The 21,257-nt window shown below is 40.8% G+C and overlaps 2 protein-coding genes across 6 annotated transcripts in view; both read left to right on the top strand.

The window, feature by feature from the left end:
* The window catches only part of adcy9 (adenylate cyclase 9), a 49,033-nt gene extending 40,978 nt beyond the window's left edge, over positions 1-8,055 (top strand). For both annotated transcript variants that reach the window (XM_015967332.3, XM_015967322.3), the window contains exons 11-12: positions 6,050-6,323; positions 6,832-8,055. In XM_015967332.3, coding sequence (XP_015822818.1) covers positions 6,050-6,323; positions 6,832-7,830 — 1,273 coding nt within the window. In that variant the 3' untranslated portion in view covers positions 7,831-8,055. The remainder of the gene's footprint in view (positions 1-6,049; positions 6,324-6,831) is intronic.
* Positions 8,056-14,516: 6,461 nt separating this feature from the next.
* crebbpa (CREB binding protein a) overlaps positions 14,517-21,257 on the top strand; it is a 77,427-nt gene continuing 70,686 nt past the window's right edge. For all 4 annotated transcript variants that reach the window (XM_015967367.3, XM_015967373.3, XM_070550020.1 and 1 more), the window contains exon 1: positions 14,517-14,834. In XM_015967367.3, the coding sequence (XP_015822853.1) occupies positions 14,747-14,834 (88 nt within the window). In that variant the 5' untranslated portion in view covers positions 14,517-14,746. The remainder of the gene's footprint in view (positions 14,835-21,257) is intronic.

The raw sequence follows: 21,257 nt of genomic DNA, 5'->3' as shown, positions 1-21,257 counted from the left end.
ATGTCCGGCTTTTCATCCAGGGGCAGGGATGGGGGAGCTGTATATCCTACACATCCAGGGGAGCCGGAAAAAGTTTTCTACCTATGTTACCTCATTTATGGACTCTTTTGAGCAGAGAGCGGCACAGCGCTGATCGTTGTTGCGCAGTGCTCCAGGCTGCTGCGTCCAGCGCACAGTCCATTCTCAAAGTGGCGCAACAAAAAACTATAATTAGCACACAATTGTTCATGTGTGCACATGTTCTCTACTTTCTGTCTTATTTGTGCCTGAAGCACTCTGCTACTGCTGAGCTCGTCACCTGTGCTGTGGTGATTTCACCTCACTGACGCAGCATCGAAACGCGCTCTCCGCTTTACGGTCAGGAGATCCCTTTAATCTGCTCAAAAGATGAGGTGAAAAAGTAAGAATCCGGGCAGCAGTTTTTCTGGTGAATTAAGAGGAGATGCAGGAAGATGAGAGACAGACAGGACAGGAAAATAGTTTAATAAAAACAAGAAAACAAAACAAAGTGTTGAAAAGTAAAATGTAGGTAGATTTATCTCCGCTACACTTTTTTATCTGTATAAAACAATAAGTTATACACATGTAATATTTACACATCTGATACAATTCAGATCACCTTCAAAACTCAGTCACACACCCAGGGCCGTTTCAAGACATTTTGGCAGCCAAAGCAAAAAGGTAGCGCGACTCAGGGTTGCGAATGACCACAGTCACCAATTCTTGTCATGTGTCTTGCCCATGTATGTCTGATCTCTGAATTGTGTGTACTGAAACTCTAATTTCCCTCTGGGATTAATAAAGTATCTTTGATTTGATTTAACCACAGTCATGTATACGGTTTTATATAGCGATGCATCAAAATGAAAATTCTTGGCTGAAATCGAAAATGAGTAAACCAAGGCCGAAACCCGAAACACTGAAAGAAACAATTATGTCAATAATTAGAATGTTTATGTTTTATGTTTATGAATTTAGCAGACGCTTTTGTCCAAAGCACCTTGCAAGTGATTATCGGTATGTTGCCGTTGAGGCTAACAACAAAAATAACAACAACATTGACATCAATCATGGAGAGGAGGGAACAAGGAGTGGACAGTAGAGAGGGTGGATGGGTGCAGGCAGGGTGCTAGTTTAGAAGATGCTCTCTGAAGAGCAGGGTCTTCAGGAGTTTCTTGAAAGTTGAAAAGTAAGCCCCTGTTCTGGTAGTGCTTGGTAGGTTATTCCACATTTGTGGAACGATGAATGAGAAGAGCCTGGATTGTCCTGAGCGGGGTGTAGGCACTGCTAGCCGACGATTTTGTGATGACCGGAGCGGCCGGGCCGAGACGTAAGCCTTTGCAAGAGGATTCAGGTAGATGGGAGCTGTACCATCTCGGACTTTGTATGCTAGTGTTAGCAATTTGAATTTGATGCGTGCTGCTAGCAGTAGCCAGTGGAGCTCAATGAGTAGAGGGGTGACATGTGCTCTTTTTGGCTGATTGAAGACCAGACTCGCTGCTGCGTTCTGGACCATTTGAAGATGTCTCACAGTACAGCCTGGAAGACCAGTTAGAAGGGTGTTGCAGTAATTGAGGCGGGAGATGACAGTAGATTGCACGAGGAGCTGGGTGGCATGTTGTGTTAGGTATGGTCTGATCTTTCGTTTGTTATACAGCGCAAAGCTGCATGAACGAGCAACAGAGGCAACATGATCTTTAAAGGTCAGGTGTTCATCTATCACAACACCCAGATTTCGAACTGCCTTTGAAGGAGTCAGAGATAGGAAGTCATTTTGGATTGAGATATTTTGCTGTACGGATGGTTTTGCTGGGATGACAAGTAGTTCAGTTTTAGAGAGGCTGAGTTGGAGATGGTGGGATTTCATCCATTTTGAGATGTCAGAGAGACAGTTTGAAATTCGTGCAGAGACAGTGTGGTCGTCCGGTGGAAATGACAGCTAGAGCTGGGTGTCGTCTGAATAGCAGTGGTAGGAGAAGCCATGTGATCGAATGATCTCACCCAGTGATATGGTGTATATGGCAAAGAGAAGAGGTCCTAGTACAGAGCCCTGGGGGACTCCTGTGGCAAAATGGTGCATGGTAGAGGATTGTCCAAGGCAAGATACACTGAATGATCGTCCTGTGAGGTACGATTCAAACCAGGCGTGTGCTTTCTCTGTGATGTCCATGCTAGATAGAGTGGACAAAAGGAAGCCATGGTTGACAGTGTCAAATGCAGCGATAAGTCGAGCAGGATAAGCTCACAGGATTTGGCAGTCGCTCTAGCTTCTTTTAAGAATTCTGTCACTGCTAACAGAGCAGTTTCAGTGGAGTGGCCCTTTTTGAACCCAGATTGGTAAGGGTCAAGCAGACAGTTTTGTGAGAGGTATTCTGTGATCTGCTTGAAAGCCACCCTTTCAATGATTTTGGACAGAAAAGGGAGGAGAGAGATAGGTCGGTAGTTCTCCATACGATTTGGTGGAAGAGATGTTTTTTTTAGCAGCGGTTTAACCTGAGCATGCTTGAGAGAGGTGGAAAATGTACCGGATGTCAGTGAAGCGTTGATCACATGTGTGACTGCTGCGGCTACTGTAGGAGCAATAGCTTGGAGCAGCTTAGTCGGAATGGGGTCGAGTGGGCATGTAGTAGGGCGGCTGCATGTGAGATGCTTGGACACACAGTTCTCAGTGAGAGGGTAAAAAGAGGAAAATGAAGCAGTAGTGCTTGAGATGGTTGGGCTTGAAGGAGTTTGTGGTAGCGAATGTTCAGGAGTGGCCAGTTGAGTAAACTGTTTGCTTATAGCTGCCACTTTTATCAGTGAAGAATGAGGCAAAGGTGTCAGCTGATAGATTGTGGGTGGGAGGTGGAGACGGAGGGTTGAGCAGAGTTTTGAATGTCGAAAATAGTTTCTGAGAGTCAGTAGAGCTGAGAATTTTGTCAGTGTAGAAAGCTTTCTTTGCATCAGTGATGCTGGCAGAGAATGAGGACAGTAATTCATGAAATTTCAATTGATCTCCAGGATCTTTTGTTTTGTGCCATTTCCGTTCCGCAGCTCTAAGATTGGTGCGTAGAGACCGGAGGGTATCATTTAGCCAAGGGCGCGACTGAGAGGATCTAGCAGGTCTAGTGGCTAAAGGGCACAAGTTGTTGAGACAAGAGCAGAGTGTGGAGCAGAGTGACTCGATGGCTTCATTCACTTCACAAGCAGAGAATGTGCTGGGAGGTGGAAGAGTGGAGGCAACAAGGGAGGAGAAGTGGTTGGGTGCCAGATTGCGGAGGTTGCGGCAGAATGAGACCATTGGGGAGGAAGCAGTGGACCTCCCTTGTAGAGCCGTGCTGAAATGGATGAAGTAATGATCGGAAGGATGCAGCGGTGTGACAGAGATTGTGTTTATGGCACAGTTTCTGGTGAAAATGAGGTCAAGTGCTTTTCCAGCTTTGTGAGTTGAAGGACTTTGTACTATTTAGATCAAATGATGACATTAGTGACAGGAAGCCTGATGAGCTGGGATTGTCCAGGTGAATATTCATGTCTCCAAGGACCATTGTGGGACATTCCTGCTCAGGAATGGAGGAGAGCAGGGTGTCGAGTTCACCAAGAAAGTCTATGAGTTGACCTGGTTGGCGATATATGACAACCAAAAAGAATTTTTTCGGTACAGTTACCTGGATGGCATGGTATTCAAAGGAGTTGTATTTAGTGATGGGTAGCAACTGTTCCATTTGTTGGAAATTAACATGCCCGTTCCACCACCTCGGCCAGATGCACGTGAAATGTGGGAGAAAGTGCGGTTAATTGAGAGAGCAGATGGGGTAGCATTGTCACATGGTTTGATCCAGGTCTCAGTGAGAGCCATTGCATCGAGTGACAGGTGGTTTGCATATGCGGTAATGAAGTCTGCTTTGTTTACAGCTGATTGGCGGTTCCAAAGTCCCATAGACAGGTGGGTGTCTTCGGGGGGAGTTGGTTTTAGCGAGCAGAGGTTTTGAAGGTTGCGAAAGTGGTTTGCTGTGTGTGACCTTACTCTGAAGTCAGTGATCACAGGTATAGGATAATGGCACATTTTGCAAGGTGTCGATGGAGCAGCGTCTGGGTTGAGTTTGTTTGCTCTGTGTACCTGCTCTGTGGACACGCGCAGGTAGACACGTATGTCTTTACCCCGGAGGGGCTGAGACACAAGAGCTGACGCTTCAGTTATGCCACCAAACTTATGCTGTGCTACTAGTTGGAAACAGGTGTTCGTGCAGCAGCTGATTACAATGGTTGAGACCTAGAGCACCTGATGAGTATTTTCAGGGAGGGGAGAAACAGCTCGTTCACAGCCCCTGATTGCACTTATTGTTTTCATTTGGCCCAAACCGGAGCTACTAGACAACAGGATAACCCACAGATGAGTTTACTTCTCTTTCCCAATGGAAGATAGTGAAAAGCAAAAGTTTAAGAAGACAAAAACAAGCACTAACAGACACTCAAGGCCCTTCGGTGCAGATTCAAGCATTTATTGCTATGATTTATGCTAACCTCACTAAAATCAAGGCATTGCAATAAATCAATTACAAAACCATGAAACTATTTATTCAGCACTGACATAACAACAATGCACAATAAAAATTAAAACTCAAAATAAAATGTTTCACTTGGCCCCACTGGTGTACGGGCTGATTACTGAAAGGCCTGCTGAGACAGACTGTAAAATAAAATGTCCTCTAATAAAATCACTAAGTTTCAAGCACCTTTTAAATGTTTCTGTGTAGGACTACTGCTTTGTCACAAAAGTCTGTTCCTCTTCTCATCGAGGACATGATCTGAAGCACAGAAGTCTCTCACTGTGAGCGCTTGTGCAGACAACATGGATTCGGAGAGTAGCAGCAAGGACAAAGTGTTACGTTGCACGTGTTGCACCTCCACGTTTCCATAAAAATCATTTTTATTCATGAATTCAGAAGTTTTTATAGTATTAAAATCATAATCGCAGCTTTTTTTCGAACTCCGAGTACACCGCCATGTTGGATTTCTGTTTACTGAATGCGTATACGGCCTGGTAAAAGTTGGTCTAAAACCATCATGTGAGAGGTACATTACTTTCTCATTACGCTCAAAACAAAATAGTCCTGAATTAAAACAATGATCGTAATAAAAAATCTATAAAAAGAGAAAAAGTTTACTTTTGAAATCAGTATGAATGTACTTTTTATCATTTTCGTCCGTAAATTTTCTGTGCATATCTAGTTTCAGATCATTTAAGCTATCATAATATTCTGTCTTTTTTATATTTAGTGATTGATCAGGGAGTACAAAACCTTTCAGTTCCTTGGATAAACGATTCGGTCTAACACAATCTGAGTAAACTAGTAACAGTTTGGTTGTTTACATCAAGTTTAATCTTTTGTGTTCAACATAAAGAAATAGAAAACCTTGATGAACTTGTTTTTTTTTTATTTTAAGATATTTTTAAGGTGTCTCGTAAAGAGTCCTCTGAGGGACACTGGGAAAAAAATACTGTTTGGTTTCTAATGTGTATGGGAAACTGTCGTAACTGGTGTGTTCAAGGCTCGATGGTCTTTGACCTTTGTGCTATGATGAACATTTTTATTTCGATAATGTATTATTTTTTGAGTGATTATTATATTTATTTATTTGCATTGATTTGTTGTCTTTTTTCTCTGTTCTTTGTAAGAACAATCTCTCCTCATAAGTTTAAATTAAATACAAGGCATCTTTATCATGAGGTAACAAACTAGCACCAAACCATGAAGGTGCCTCCACCATGCTTTCAACATTGGTGTCCCTGTTTTATGTGACAGGTGTGCAGTTGCAATTTTATTGACTAATATAATTTTTGGTTTCATTATCTTAGAAGATTTTTAATCAAACATGTACTGCAGTTGTTGTAAATAGAAAATGCATTTCCATGAATAATTATCATTGCAGCAATGTTATTTCCAAGGGTTTTATTGATCATTTGAAAAGTATATTGATCTTCTGAATGAAATCCGTCTTTTATGGCTTTTTCTCTTATAATAAGTTTACATTTCCCTCTTGACTCTCGCTCTGCTTTCTCCCTCAGGTGGAACACCTCAATGTTGAACCAAGGTGGTCCAGAATCCAGCCCTAGATCTCCAACACTTTTTGATGTTTTGATCCCAGAGGCTACCCTGGCCTTTTTTTTGCTTCTCCTCCTGGTCTGGTTCCTGAATCGTGAATTTGAGGTCAGCTACCGTCTCCATTACCATGGCAATGTGGAGGCTGACGAGCACCGCTCCAATATCCAGATGATGAGGGACCAGGCTGAGTGGTTACTGGACAACATCATCCCCATACATGTCGCTGACCAGCTCAAGGTTGACACAAATATCAGATTTTATTCAGCATTTACAGAAGTTATTGGTTTTGATTAGGGGTGTGTATTGGCAAGAATATGGTGCTACGATACATATATATATTTTTTTTACAGAGGGACTGATAAGATATATTGCGATACTAAAAGCCAGGGACATTTTGCAACATTTAAGACAGAATTTAATTAGAAAATTCGAGCCAGACACTTCAAAGACACATCCAACATTATTGTGAGGTCATGTTGTTTTGTCAGAATGAAAGTGGTAAAAACTTCTGCAATCTGGCAGTCGGAGTATGAGTTGCACCACACAAAGGAAATACAGCAAACACTGTTTTTAAATATGGATTCAGTTTTATAACATAAAGTATCACGATCTTCCAGTGCATCGCTATGTTGTACATCCCTAGTTTTGATGTTATTGCCTTTATTGTTTGATGAGAAGTTGCCCTTAGTGTTGATTTGGAAATTGGACGAGCTTTTTGCAATGCTGTTTCCTCTGTTTTAACCAGCTGACCCAGAGTTACTCCAAGAACCACGACAGTGTGGGTGTGATCTTCGCCAGCATCGTCAATTTCAGTGAGTTCTACGAAGAGAGCTACGAGGGAGGAAAAGAGTGCTATCGTGTTCTCAACGAGCTAATTGGAGACTTCGACGACCTCCTCCGGAAGCCAGAGTTCAGAAGTGTGGAAAAAATCAAGACCATCGGTTCCACGTATATGGCAGCGTCAGGATTGAACGTCCAGCAGATGGCCGAGGATGATGATGATTCTCCGCACGCTCACTTGAGGGCACTTTTCAACTTTGCCCTGGAGATGATGGGTGTCCTGGATGATTTCAACAAGAACATGCTTGGCTTTGGTTTCAAGCTACGTATTGGATTTAACCATGGGCCCCTGACAGCAGGGGTGATTGGCACCACAAAGCTGTTTTATGACATCTGGGGGGACACAGTCAACATAGCCAGTCGAATGGACTCCACAGGTGTGGAGTGTCGGGTGCAGGTGAGCGAGGAGAGCCATGCTGTGCTCAGGGCCATGGGGTTAGAGTTTGACTACAGAGGCACAGTCAATGTTAAGGGAAAAGGTCAAATGAGGACCTATCTCTACCCCAAAAGTGGGGAAAATGCATGCGAGGGTCGAACAGAGCTGGCAGCTGGACCTGGACCCTTTCATGTGCCGTTACCTGCCAATAAGACTTCGGCTTCTGTTTCCAATCCTTCATCTGGATTTATTTCCAGCCCTTCCCCTCAACCCGAAAGCACTGTAAGGCCTCCAGGTGCAAGGCTTCCCCCTGGCCCAGCTAAGTGTACAGAGGCGAGGGATGAAGGATACAGGGACGCTGCACAACTGCCAGGGAAATCCCCTGACACAGACATTCACCCGCACCCTGTGCCTGGCCCAGAAACGCCCCCCCAGGTGCACCCCGCTCCTCTCGCACTTCAAGATGAGGAAGAGGAAGAGTCCAATGAGCTTACAAGACTCAACGAGGAGTTTTATGCTCGTCTCTGATCCCTAATCGTACCTTCCTCTGTCTCATACTCCCCTCCTACGCATAGCTGCTACTTCTCCAGAGCCGATTACAGATGTGGGCAGGATATCCCTTCTTTAAGGTGAAACATCTTTGAGGTGAAAGAAGAAAAAGTGAACGATTTTAACACGAACCATGGCTTCAGTGGCTTTAAAATGGCAACTAATATCTTTTACTGGAGTGCTGGGGTGTCTTGGACCTGTGTTGAACACAGCATTTTCTAATGATGAAACAAGGGAAAAGAGGGACAATTCTTTAAATCTTTATGTATTTTCCTTTTTTTTTTTTTTTAATGAAGTGCCTTCAGGACTAGAACAATGAACAAAAAAAATAAGAATACTGAACAAGTTTTAAGGCTATGCTGTGGTTTCTTACGCAACGCTTTTATTTTGAATTCAAGTATTCCTTTATAAACCATTACTGTTGTGCCATTCATGTTCTTAAGGGGAAAAAACATTTTAGAATTTATTTTATGAGTGCCAATGCAGTATGATGGGCTGAAAAGGAAATCATGGAAAAATGAGGGAACTACACAATGCAGTGTTAATTTATGCATTCCGCTTTGACACAACAGCCTAAATACAGTATTCCTTTATGCCAGAGATTCACTTTCAAGGGGACATGCTACAAAGCAGCCTGCTTATAATTTAGCTGATATAGCAGCTAAATGCACATTTTAAGCACAGCTCTTGCACAGTGTATTTAATTTTTTCCTCAACCACTTGTATTTAGTAGCTATTACCGCTTCATTGCTTATAAAGAAACTTTTAAAGAAAGTTTTGTACATTTAAAGGCACAAAATCACAAAAGGAATATAGATCTGGAGGAAATTAGAAAAAAAAAATTTAGTAACACCATTTGGAAAGAAGGAAGGCACTTTAGATTTAATTAAAGTTCTACCAACATCTGTCTTTTGAGTATGTAACACTCACCTCCTGTATCCTGAAGCAGAAAGATGGAAATCAGAACTTTACGTTTCAGCATTTGCAAAATGTCTGTGTTAAAAGAACAATTTTTCCCCGTTTTTGCTGTTTTGTGTGACAATGATAACCTGAGTAAATACCAATTGCAGTTTTCAAACGATGATTGAATTTGTTTGGGAAAAGGCTATTGGATCTAACTTGTTCCTGTGTAAAAAATTATTCTTCCTCCTTCCTAAATAATTAATTAAATGTTAATAACCTTCTTGCTGTCCTATCGGGTGACCGCTCCAGGCAGGAGATGGTTGAGTGGGGTTGACGGATTATCTCTTGGGGTCCATGTGGCAGGTGGTGGTGCTCGCTCCTCAAAAATCGAAAAAACAAACAAAAAATAATCCTGGGGTCTATTGGACCCCATTACGAACCCGACTGAGTTGGGGGGAAAAAAGGAAAGAAACAACAAACACCACATTTAAGCTAAAACAAGAACTTGCTGCAGCAGGATTGGTCAAGAAAGTGAGAGAAAGGAAAGCAAACTCGAAACAGCATAGATGGTGTCCATTGGACCCCACTGGGACTGCAAGAGCAAAATTTGGACAAATATCTTTCAAACGCTCACAGGAGGACTCACCAGATCTGGATTAGTGAAAAAACTGAGAAAAAGGAATAAAAGTCAGAAAAAAACACCTGGGGTCCATCTGACCCCATTAGGTATACAGGTGGGTCAACATTTTTGAAAAGCCGAGTTCTGCTTGACTAGCTACACACAGACCTGATTACTGCCAAACCCGTAGAATTAGCCTCAGTAGAACCTTTCTGACAAGTAGGCTTAAAGATATCCACATGTCTATTGTTTAAAAAATCAACAGCAAAAGAACCCAGAACATTTAAAGCCCTGCATGTCTCACTTGGTTCAAGTTAAGGATGAAAATGGCATCGTGGGAGAGTTCCAAGGTCAAACCCTCTACTGACCAAAAAGAAAACAAAGGCCCGTGTCTCATTTGCCAAAATGAAGACATCTTCATGATCTCCCAGACTTTAGGGAAAACATTCTGTAGACCAACGATGAAACAGTGGAACTTTTTGAAAGGTGTGCGTGTCGTAACATTTCATTTTGACAAAGAACATCATGCCATGAGTCAAACATAGTGGTGGTAGCGACTTAGACATAGACACTTCCTGTAATTGTACAAAGAAGAAAGTTGTGAGTGAAGCAGCGTGAGATTCATTGTCAAATATGCAATCAAAGGTGTTAAAACCGCTTATTAAATGTAGGGGTCATCAACTAAATCCGAGACCATAGTCTTTTATAGCAAAGGGTGGAATGCCATCTCCAGGTCAGGGACGAGGTCCTGCCTGAAGTGGAGGAGTTTAAGTATCTCGGGGTCTTGTTCGTGAGCGAGGGAAAGCTGGAACGCAAGATGAACAGGCGGATTGGTGCTGCGTCTGCAGTGATGCGAGCATCATACTGGCCTGTCGTGATGAAGACTGCTGAGCTCAAAGGTGAAGCTCTCGATTTAGCGGTCAATCTACAATCTGTGGTCACCAGCTTTGGGTAGTGACCGAAATAACGAGATCGTGGATACAAGTGGCCGAAATAAGTTTTCTCCACAGGGGTTCAGTGCACTCCCTTAGAGATAGGGTGAGAAACTTGGTCATCCAGGAGGAGCTTGAAGTAGATCCGCTGCTCTTCCACACACTCGGGCATCTAGTTAGGATGCCTCTTGGACGCCTCCCGGCACATCCAACTGAGGAGACCTAAAGGAAGACCCAGGACACGCTGGAGGGGCTATGTTTCTCGGCTGGCCAAGGAACTCCTTAGGATTCCCCTGGAAGAGCTGGCCCAAGTGGCTGGGAAAAGGGAAGTCTGGGCCTCCTGCTCAGGCCACAACCCGACTCGTGATAAGTGGATGGAAAATGATGGATGGGGTTTTTACCCTCAAATCGTTATTTGAAAACTGCCTTTTTATATTTACTCAAGTTATGTTTGATACTCAAAGTTCTTTGCTAATCTGATGCAAATTCGGGAGAAAACTAAAGGCTACAGTGAGACGAGAATTCAAAGCTCTAAGTAATCTTGGCTGGAGTGCAATTTGAAGTAGGACGGTGAGAGACAATCATGGTGTAGCTCTGGGTAGGTGATTGGGTGGTCCACACACATCTTCAGATCAATTAGTGAAACTGTTTGTAAAACCTCAGAGGAGGGAAAAAAACTTAAATGATACTCCATTTTTCAACTTTATTACCTGAAAACAAAAAAACTAGTACAAAAGACGTCAGTCAGTATCTTCTTTCTCCGTGTTGTCTGCCTTTAGCTGTTTGATTTTCTGTTGAAGGGTTGGGATGTTCACAGCCCTCTACTGTATCGATGTTGTGCCACTTTAATAGAGTGATCTGTAGGTGAAGTGCAACCTAAACTAGATGATTGTTTTGTTGTGCCTAAAAAAATGACTATTTGTTTTTATTTTCCAGTATTTCAGTGTTTTTTTTATCATGTTGTTAAAAGGAGAATAGATTATGATTGTATGTTTGAGAAAATTCTGCTCCTGAAATGTTTTGTGTGGAATTTTGTTTTTGACAGATTTTGTGTATTTTCTTTTCTTGGCAAGTTTTTCTTCGTCCCAACATTAACCAGGTGTCTGATAAAAGGGGATGATTTGTGCTTACTTCAAAATCACCTTTTTGCTTTGTATTTTGTCCTGAAAGCACTTGTTTGTGTCTTGTAGGCTCTGTGTAAGTGCTGTATGTTTGTGGGTGTTGTAGCTTTGTCTTAAAGTCAACCACAAAAAAAAAGTGCAAAAAGAAATCATTCAGCTAAGCCACTCTTTAGCCCTCAGTTTGTTGCTGCTGCTGCCTCATTTTGTACAGAAATTATTTTTGCATTTCATTATTTGAAAAGGAGAAAAAATGGCCTAAGATTTTAAACATGTCTAATTCAGATATTTAGCACAGATAATCAGCTGTTGAGAAAGCTTGGCCATGTTTAAAGAAATAAAAACGACAAAGGGGATTTATTTTTATTTTTATGCCTGGTGTAGCATTCAGTCGTCTCTACTGTTGTGCATCCAGAACATAAAAAAAGTGCCTTTTATTTTTGAGCATTTCCATCAGTGTGTGTGAGCTGTGATTATTGTATGTAGTAATGTAACCCTAAACATCCTGAAAATCCAAAGAATCATCTCCAGCAGACGTCATAGTAGCTAGAGACAGAAACCGATAGGAGAGACCTCCCGTGCTGGCCAGAATAATTACCTCTACCATATTTTGTTTTTGGCTCACTTGTGTTTTCAGGTGTAAAGTTTGAGAAAAAAAACAACATTGTGTTTTATCTTGCTAGATGTTCTTGGGTGAGTATCCTTTTGGGCCGTGTGGCTGAATGGGACTGGAAGAGAATATTCATAGAACATGTAAAAGGAATGAGTTGGACTCCACGGACTGATGGGCACGCACACATCTGTACACAGGCACAAATAAAATATTACAGTGAACACTGCTGGCTCTGTCATCTGTCCTCTGGCAGAACATTTGTCATTCCACCCATAATTCACTAGTCTTTCATTTCTGCTAATTGTTTTCTACATTTCTTAATTTTCTTTTGCATGTGCATTACACGTGTCTTTAAAGAGCAAGTCACCCCCAAATCAACTTATTTTTTCTGATAAACTATATAAATGCGTGTCTAATCGTGCTGCAGACACGTGTAGTCAATAATTTTGCACTTAAGTGCATTTTAGTTAAAATTTTAATTTTCTGCCTGTTGTGCTGTTGTCAGGTAAAAACTCTGCACTGCATTTGAATTTAAATCTGCCATCGCTATTGGCTAAGAGGTACCCTAGAATGTTAGCTGGTACCATATGATGTCACAATGTCGTTGTGAGCCTGTGTGTGTATTTGTTTGCGGCTCCGCCCTCTTGGTCTGCTATAGGCAACATCATTTGTTGCATTTTTCAAACAGGAAGTGGGAGCGGAGTAATACTCTGGTAGGGGGTGACTTGCTCTTTATAGAGGTAACGGCATTTGTTGTATTTTTCTTTAAAGAGCCAACGTTCTAGGGTACCTCTTAGCCAATAGCGATGGCAGATTTAAATTTAAATGCAGTGCAGAGTTTTTACCTGACAAAGGCACAACACTGACAGTTTTAGGCAGAAAATAAAAAATTTTAACTAAAGTGCAAAACTATTGACTACATGTGTCTGCAGCACGATTAGACACGCATTTATATAGTTTATCAGAAAAAAGTTGATTTGGAGGTGACTTGCTCTTTAAAATGACATGAACAGTATCTTAATTGCAGAATATTTTGCATAAATAAGATTTGTATTCTAAATGTGCTCTTGTCACAATTTCCCAAATTCAACAAGTGCACCCAAATGATGTTTTCCCTCTTAGAAAACACAAACATTGTTCATTGCTTGTTGAAATTAAACCATATGACCTAATCATTCATTTAGATGGGGACTCTATGTTTTCATGTAACTTTCGAGATACCTTTTCAATTAACTACACTGGGAACAAAAGTTTAATTAGAAATGTATTTGCTTGTTTTTTCTGACTGAATGTGATTTTTTTTTGCAATTTCTCCAATTATAAACAAGATGATATGTACAAACTTGCACAAAGTACTCAGTGTTTGTACATATTTATGCTACCATGAATGTGTGTCTTTTTTATGACTTCATAAGCATGAATTAAATGATATTAAGCCTTTTCTCAGTTTTAGAATAAGTGCAATGTGCAGAATAAACAAAAAATTGGTTCATGTTAAACTATGCACACAAATGATTTAGCATTGCTTAAAAATATATATTAGCTGTCTGATGATTAAATTTGGGACCTACTGTCCTTAATAGTTACAGTAATTGATATTTATGGGACCAAACAAGTAATTAGAATTTTACAATCAAAATGAATTTTTTTGGTTTAATAATATCCAGTATGAAATCAATCTGAATGCATTTATATATTTGAAATTCTAAATTTATTTTATCGTCAAATTCGTGTAATTTTTGTGTAAAATGGTTTGTGAAAAATGAAGACGTTGAGGAGGACAATTACTTGCATGTTGCGTGACCGCCCCCAATGGTTCAGAGCGGTAGTGTTTTTACGCAGGGCGTGATTGTGCGGCCCCTCCCCCTCCACAGTCGATCTGGAAAAAAAAACTTTTTTGTATCGAAGGAATCAACAGCCGCCATCTTGTCGTGGCTCGGAATTGGGATTTCGATCCAACACTGGGTTTTATGTTAAAATAGAGCATCCTTACCGGGCGATGACAGCGAACTTCTGTCAAAAACGGAACCTTAACGTCGCTTCCGATACATTTTGTGCGAAAAAACTGGATATGGATCGGTGGTCGTCGGGTAGAATAGCTCCGTATATCTGATTTCCCCTTGAGTGCGGCGATTTTCAGCCCCCTGTCGCCGTCCGGGAGCAGTATTGTTTACCGTGGGCAAGCGGAGATCAGCTCGTGACTTTCGAGGTGATTTGCAAAAATTCTGCATTTTTGTGCAATTGTGCATTTTTGTGGAGCTTCGCGCGATTTTTGCATGAAGAAATTTGACGTCACGCAAAATGGTTACTTTGAACATTTAGAAATTACGACTTTATCCCCGGAATGCAGAAATTCACCTGAATATTCCAGATCGACACCTTAAAGCTCGGTTTTTACATGGGGACCCTTTTATTTCGGGTTATTTAATGATAATAATGTGGGTGTTGGGTGTTGGATTATCATGGGGTGAATGGCGGTGGCGAAGCGGGGCGCTATTGCATCTCTTTTGAAAGACGCTGACTCTTAACAGCAAGGAGTTGCTAACAGTTAACTGAGCTGGTAGCAGGCAATTAGCCAGTTAGCTAACGTTAGCAGGCAGCCAGCTTGCTAATGTGCTAACCGGGAAGTCTTGGGCTGATACATCTACATTTCCTATCATAAGATAGTTAAACTTGACAACTGAAAGATCAGTTTGACTGGAAAGCAACAATGGCTGAAAACCTACTGGATATCGGACCTCCCAGCTCCAAGCGGCCGAAGCTGAATTCACCTGCCCTATCAGCGTCTGATGGACAAGGTAAGGGCCTCAAAAATGTTCATGATGCAAAAATCACAAACATTTGCATATAGCGAATCTTTGTGAAGTAAGTTGTTAAGTCAGTTCATCAGAAGTGCAACACAGTTTCAGCTTTCCCAGGTGTGTGAGCAGCTGAAGGCAGTGAGGTATTTCAGGTGGTTTTACAGTATTTTGTTGTGGATTGTAGTGAGCACGTAAACGCACCTTCCCCGTTGAAACCTAGGCCAGTTTCTAGGTACGTAACCTTTATGTTTTAAAAAGGACATGCGACCCGTTCCTCCCAATCATTTTACAAGATTATTTCACATTTTTTAGTTAAGCTTTTCAATTTAAGGAGAGCTGTGGCAACAAAATACTGTATTTCTGTGCGTTATGCCATATTTCCAATAATTCAACCTATAATTTTAGTCTAATTTTAATTAAACAGATTTTAATGTAATTTTCCCTCATTAATGTGTAAGGAAACCAAATTTCATGCTTGCAAATGCTTAAAAGTTGACATTTTTATCTTAACTGTACAACCATAATTTGGTATTGTGGACTGTTTTATTTGCTTTAGTTACTTATGAAGACCATGGTCTCAAGATTTTCCTAATGCGTAAACGATGATAAACTTGTGCAGCTGATAAAATTTACAAGCTGTAAAATTTAGTAGAAATATTTAATGTTTTTTATATATTTATTTCTATATTTTAATATTTATTTTTATTTATTGTCTTTAATATTCTAAAAAGGTGCTGCTTTTTTAGTGAATTGCAAACTTGGCTATCTGCTTTAAAAATAAAATAAATCGACACAGGCAAGAAACAAGCTCATCTACTTTGTTTGCTGGACGATATATTGTCTATGAAATTATTGACGATAAATGATATTATTGTCAACAATATTGAGACCAAAATAACCATGTATGTAATGTTAATATATCGTAATAATTCAAATACACCCTTTAAAATGCAACAATTAAACCTTTATTTAACAATAGAATGTCCGGAACCAGAACTTCTAAATAAAAAAATAAAATGAACAAAACATAAATAAATAATAAAGGACTTTCACTCTGTTAGAAAATATTGCACAAAAAACAAAGTAGACCATGTCTCTCCAAAACTGTAAATACAATGGCCTAACCAGTGTCAACTACCAAAACTGCACATCAATAATGGTAGTACATAATAATGATGATAATAATAATAATAATAGAATTGTACATTTCTTAACCTCGATATATTGAGGCTAGACCAATTGAGTTAATTTTCATACGAATAATTGATTTTTGTCCCAGCCCTGGTTGCAGCTCTAACTGCAGGCAAATCTTAAGAAGCAAGAAAAAAAAAACACAACACAAGGATGCAGCATGAATTTATTAAGATCTTGTTGACTATCTGGAGTAAAATGTTTGGGAAGACTCTAGTTAGCCAGTGTGTTGGCTTAGACCAGTAGCATTTGGTCACATAAATACTGTTAGTTACTGCCATCCATCTCATTCATGCATATGTTTGGAAAAGGCCAACCACTTGAAGCGAGCATACAGTCCCACTTGGGGCTTTTTTTTACATTTAGTTGTGGTAATTCACATAATCTCAATAATAAACATTTGAGTTATGACTTTTCCCACCACCTCTACCCCCTCTTGAGAAGAAATGTGGTGCCCTTGATTTCTCCCAAATTCAGAAAAAAAACCCCAACAAAATCGTAAATGGCCTGTGTTTGTATAGCACCTTCTTAGGGTTCTACAACTCCCCCAAGGTACTTCACAACACAAGCAATCATTCACACACTGGTGGAGATGAGCTACAATGTAGCCACAGCTGCCCTGGGGCACACTGACAGAGATGAGGCTGCCGAACACAGGCGCCACCGGTAGGGATGAGTACCGAATTCGGTACTTTTTAAGGTACCGACCGAATTCCATAGTACCGACCGAACACCGATTCACGTCATTTCAAACGGTGCCTCGTTTCGGTACTGCCAAGACAGTTGCGCATGCGCAAAAGCGTTATGTTGCCGGTCCCTGCGAGCCCGTTGTAAACAGAGCAAGCATGGTAGAAAGAACGCACGCTAAAGCTTGGGTCCACTTCACTAAATGTGATGGGTAACTGGGTGATGAAACTAGCGACAGACAACGATCTAAGTGAGACAGCCTCATCTTAATCTGCTCCAGTAGGTAAATAAAATGTTTAAGATAACGTTACCTTGATTTGTTAGCTTCCGTTTCGCTAATGGTGCGTTCGCTTTCTCCTCGGAACTCCGAATTTCCGACTAGAAGAACATGAACGCGCTCTAAAGTTTGGCTTTACTTTACTAAATGCGACGGGTGAATGGATGAAGGTAAAACCAGCGACAACGATCTAAGTTTGAGGCATCATCGTTTTAATCTGCTCCAGCAGCTAAATAAACTGTTAAAGATAACGTTAGCTTGATATGTTAGCTTCCATTGCCACCGTTACCAGCTAATGGTGCGTTCGCTTTCTCCTCGGAAATTCTAACTTCCCAGTAGGAAAAATCAAATGAAAAAGGACGGCAAAAGGAAGGAAGATACACAGTAAATTTAGTTCACAGTAAAGATGTTTGCTTCAGTTTAATTATCAGCTTATAAAACTACAAGGACGATGTTAAAATACAAACTTGTATGTTATTTATCGTGATATTTATCAAATATGGTTATATATTGAGAAAAATATATATTTAATTATAAAAGAGAATCAAAATAATAAACACTCAAAAGTATAGAAAATTGGTACCGTTAAGTACCGGTATCGACTCGTAGGTACCGGGAATTAGTACCGGATCGATTCAAATGTCAAAGGTACCCATCCCTAGCCACCGGTCCCTCTGACCACCACCAGCAGGCACGGCGGTTTAAGTGTCTTGCCCAAGGACACAACAGCAGCATTCTGTGATTGGAGCTGGGATTGAATCTGCAACCTTCCAATTACTGGACAACCCACTCTACCTCCTGAGCTACTGCTGTCCCAAAACACTCACATTTCTCTATGTAACATATAACACAAGTACTCTCATTATTCAGTGTCACTATTATAGTGGTAATAATTAGTATTGAGTAATAAATATACTTACCTGCATTGAAAGTTGTTTAAACTTAGTTTGTCTTGTAAAGTCAACCGGTTTTAGTTTTTGTCAATGTTTTTAACCAGTATAATGAAAATTTACAATATACATCTGCAGAAAATTTTGTCAATTTTCTAATTTTCAAGCTTTCATGAATTATTTTGTAATTATGCAACTGGAAGGTTATGAGGAAATTGTGGTTTTATTTGCACAATTGTCCCCATTTTGAATGGTGAAGCTAACCAACATTTGATTCTAAGGGTGGGACAGAATACCATTTTGGGAAATATCACAATATTTCTACTCGCAAATGACTCTCAGTACATCCTTTCCCTATATCGTTTTTTTAACCACCAATACAGAAGTTTATCAGGGGTGCACTCCTCGGAAGAATTACAGCAAAGGATCTGCCTGCAGCTTATTATTTTTACACACTTAATGGCATTTGATTCATGGAAAGTAATGTTTTTTGCGTAATGTTTCACTAAAACATAAATAATCTACTTCCGGACAGAATGAAAAATTAATGTAAGTCAATGGGGCTAAAAACACTTTTTTCTAATACTTTTTGTGTGCCATTTCACAATTTTTCTTGGTGTCTGGAAAAACATCTCCTTTTGCCCCCCTTTATTTGACTTTCTGTCCCCTTTATTTTGGTAAATAAAAATGAAGTATTTTTAAGCCAGTATAAAAATGACTGAAGCACAAAATTACAAATTTGGCATTATTGACCAATATCTTTGATTTAACTTATTTGTTAAGAACATCAAGATGCATTACAGTGAATATTATAATAAAGTAAATTTTTCTAGTGCAGAGAGGAGACAACCCATAGAAGCACTGATTTGGTCTCATTTCAGAGAAAGATAGAACAGGTTAGATGCACCTAATAAATTAAATTACTAACAAACTCAGGAATCTGTTGCTCCACTGTTCTGGTGCTGAAAATATCACTAATGCGGGTCAAAGGAGATACACAGATGAATGCACCTCTTATTATTTGGAAACTACGTTTACTGCAGCTGGCAGAGACAGAGATTTTTTCTATTGATACACGGAATTTACAGAATCATTTTAAATTTTAATAGGGGAAGACTGCAGGAGGGAGTGGTAAAATACAGGGGGTCCCCAGCAAAAACAAGAAACTTTACGAGTCTGATGAAACCCGCTGGTTTTCCATCAGGCAGTCACGGGGCAGCTCCAACGACCCAGTGGCTGTGCTGGGTCAATGTTATCGAGCTCAGTCCGGCTCGGCCATGAACGATTCGAGGCGACGTCCTGCTCTGCTTAAGAAGAAGTGTTATTTTCCTGCTTCAGAAGAAGCGTCCAACGTGTTTTTACGCTTTCTCCGAGACATGTCACGTCGCTAACACGTCAATAGTGCAGCGTAGCCTGCTGGAGGTTTTAAGGGTTCGGATGAAACACCCGACCTCTCAGGATCGATCTTAAGTTGTCGCTGTTGCGCTCACGCCGTAATACAGTATTAGATGCGGTTAAAGTCAGACATGAAAAAATAAATTAATTTTACATGAATAAGTGATGCTTAGCCTGGTGGGGGGAGGAAAACCTGGCCTAATAAGCACTGGAGGAAACCCTGTCAAGATTGTCAACACTCGTTTATCTTAATGCTATTGAAACATGTAAACCAAAAAGCATTATATCCACTGCTACCTTTCTAATTTTAAACTCAGTAACTTATGCTGTAACTTCACCTTGCCCTGCCTGCTCCTCCTTGCTGCCCGCCGGCTGTGATCACAAGCGACAACATAGTAGTTCCTGCTGCTTCTTCGGGAAACGGCGCAAAAAATAAAAACTTGGGATCTTGTAGGCGTGGCGGTGGGATTTCAGCCATGACGGGCCGCCACGGCTATGCCTATGTAAGGGAAACCCTGGCATCATCACAAGGAGGGCGACATCCATTATTTTTTTGTTTTTATTTGGTATTTTTTCAGTCATTTTTGGAAATAGTGATTAATTTTGATTAATTCACAGCCTATGTTTAATTACATTTAAAAATTAGTCGATTGACATCCCCAATTATAATAAATGTCTACAGATTAGATCAAACAAGACAGATGAGAATTGCCTGAAGCTGTTTATTTTAATCAATCAATTTCGCTCTGGGATTAATAAAGTACTTTTGAATTGAATTGAATTAACTTGGACCAAGCATTTTAGGTCACAGATAGGTGTAGTTTAGGGTCTCTGTCTATACACCTTATCCTCCCTTGCCCATCCCCTTCTAAAGTATTCTGAAGGCTTCATTTCTGGTTTTTCATTTTTTGAAAACTGAGGCAGAAAGAGGTGTTGTCTGGCGAACCGCATGGTATACATGGAAGGGGCTGGGTGGAGTCAACACTTTCTTACTTGCTATGCTAAAAGTTCATGTTGTGTCATAATAGGCTGACTTTATTCTTTATGATCTCCAGGGCAAAACAACAAACACTGAGCAGCTTATTATTGCCAAGTAGGGCTGTCACGGTAACCGCAAAAATGAAATATCGCAATATGAAGAAACCCACCGCGCTGCATCATGGGCCACCGCGATTACTGAACGTGATTCAACTCAATGATGCATGTTGAGAAGGATGGCTGCACTGGTATCAAAACGAAATGTTACTTTGCTCCTTTGGGAGCACTTTGGTTTTCAGTACGTCAGCTGCTGCGTAGCCAGAGTCCTTGGCCGAGACAGAGCTGCCACCAGCGCAAAAAAAAAAAAAACGCTCGGAGACCTGCTGACGTCCCAGATAAGCACTGCTTCTGCAACCGTCCCGAAGAGAGTTTGAGCCGAGCTGGAGCTCACTCGCTACCTGCAGGAGGAATGCATCGACCCTAAAGAAACCCCCGTGACATGGTAGAGCAACAACCGGGAGAGATTCCCTTTGCTCGCCAGAGTCGCACGCAAGTACGTGTGCGTTAGTGCAACGAGCGCACCATCCGAGAGGGTTTTCAGTGTTGCTGGAAATGTTGCCACCCCTCTCAGATCCTCTCTCAAACCGTATATGGTTAACATGCTGGTTTTCCTTGTGGGCAACAAGGACGTGACCGAGCTATAAATCACCGTCATTCGTGTGTGTGAAAGTGAAAGTGAAATGATGGTGCCCCGCGCCTGGTACATGTAATTTTTTATGCTCGATTTTAAACAACTAAACAAAATGGGGACTTGTTTCTTATTTGTTAGATGCTGCAGCCAAATTTGCATTTAAAAGTTTATCCTTCTCCTGAATTTTGTTGTTTTTAAGTTCAGTCGGACTCCGACTGTCGGAGAAACAAACGTTACTGCGATCTGTGTTGTTACTGCCCTTTGATCTGCATTCAGTAAAGTGTTATAAAAGAAGGCACGGCAATTTTTAA

This window comes from Nothobranchius furzeri, chromosome 4 (genome assembly GCF_043380555.1).
Source record: "Nothobranchius furzeri strain GRZ-AD chromosome 4, NfurGRZ-RIMD1, whole genome shotgun sequence".
Lineage (NCBI taxonomy): Eukaryota > Metazoa > Chordata > Actinopteri > Cyprinodontiformes > Nothobranchiidae > Nothobranchius > Nothobranchius furzeri.
Note: the sequence above shows the minus strand (reverse complement) of the source record. Positions and strands in the feature narration are given on the sequence as shown.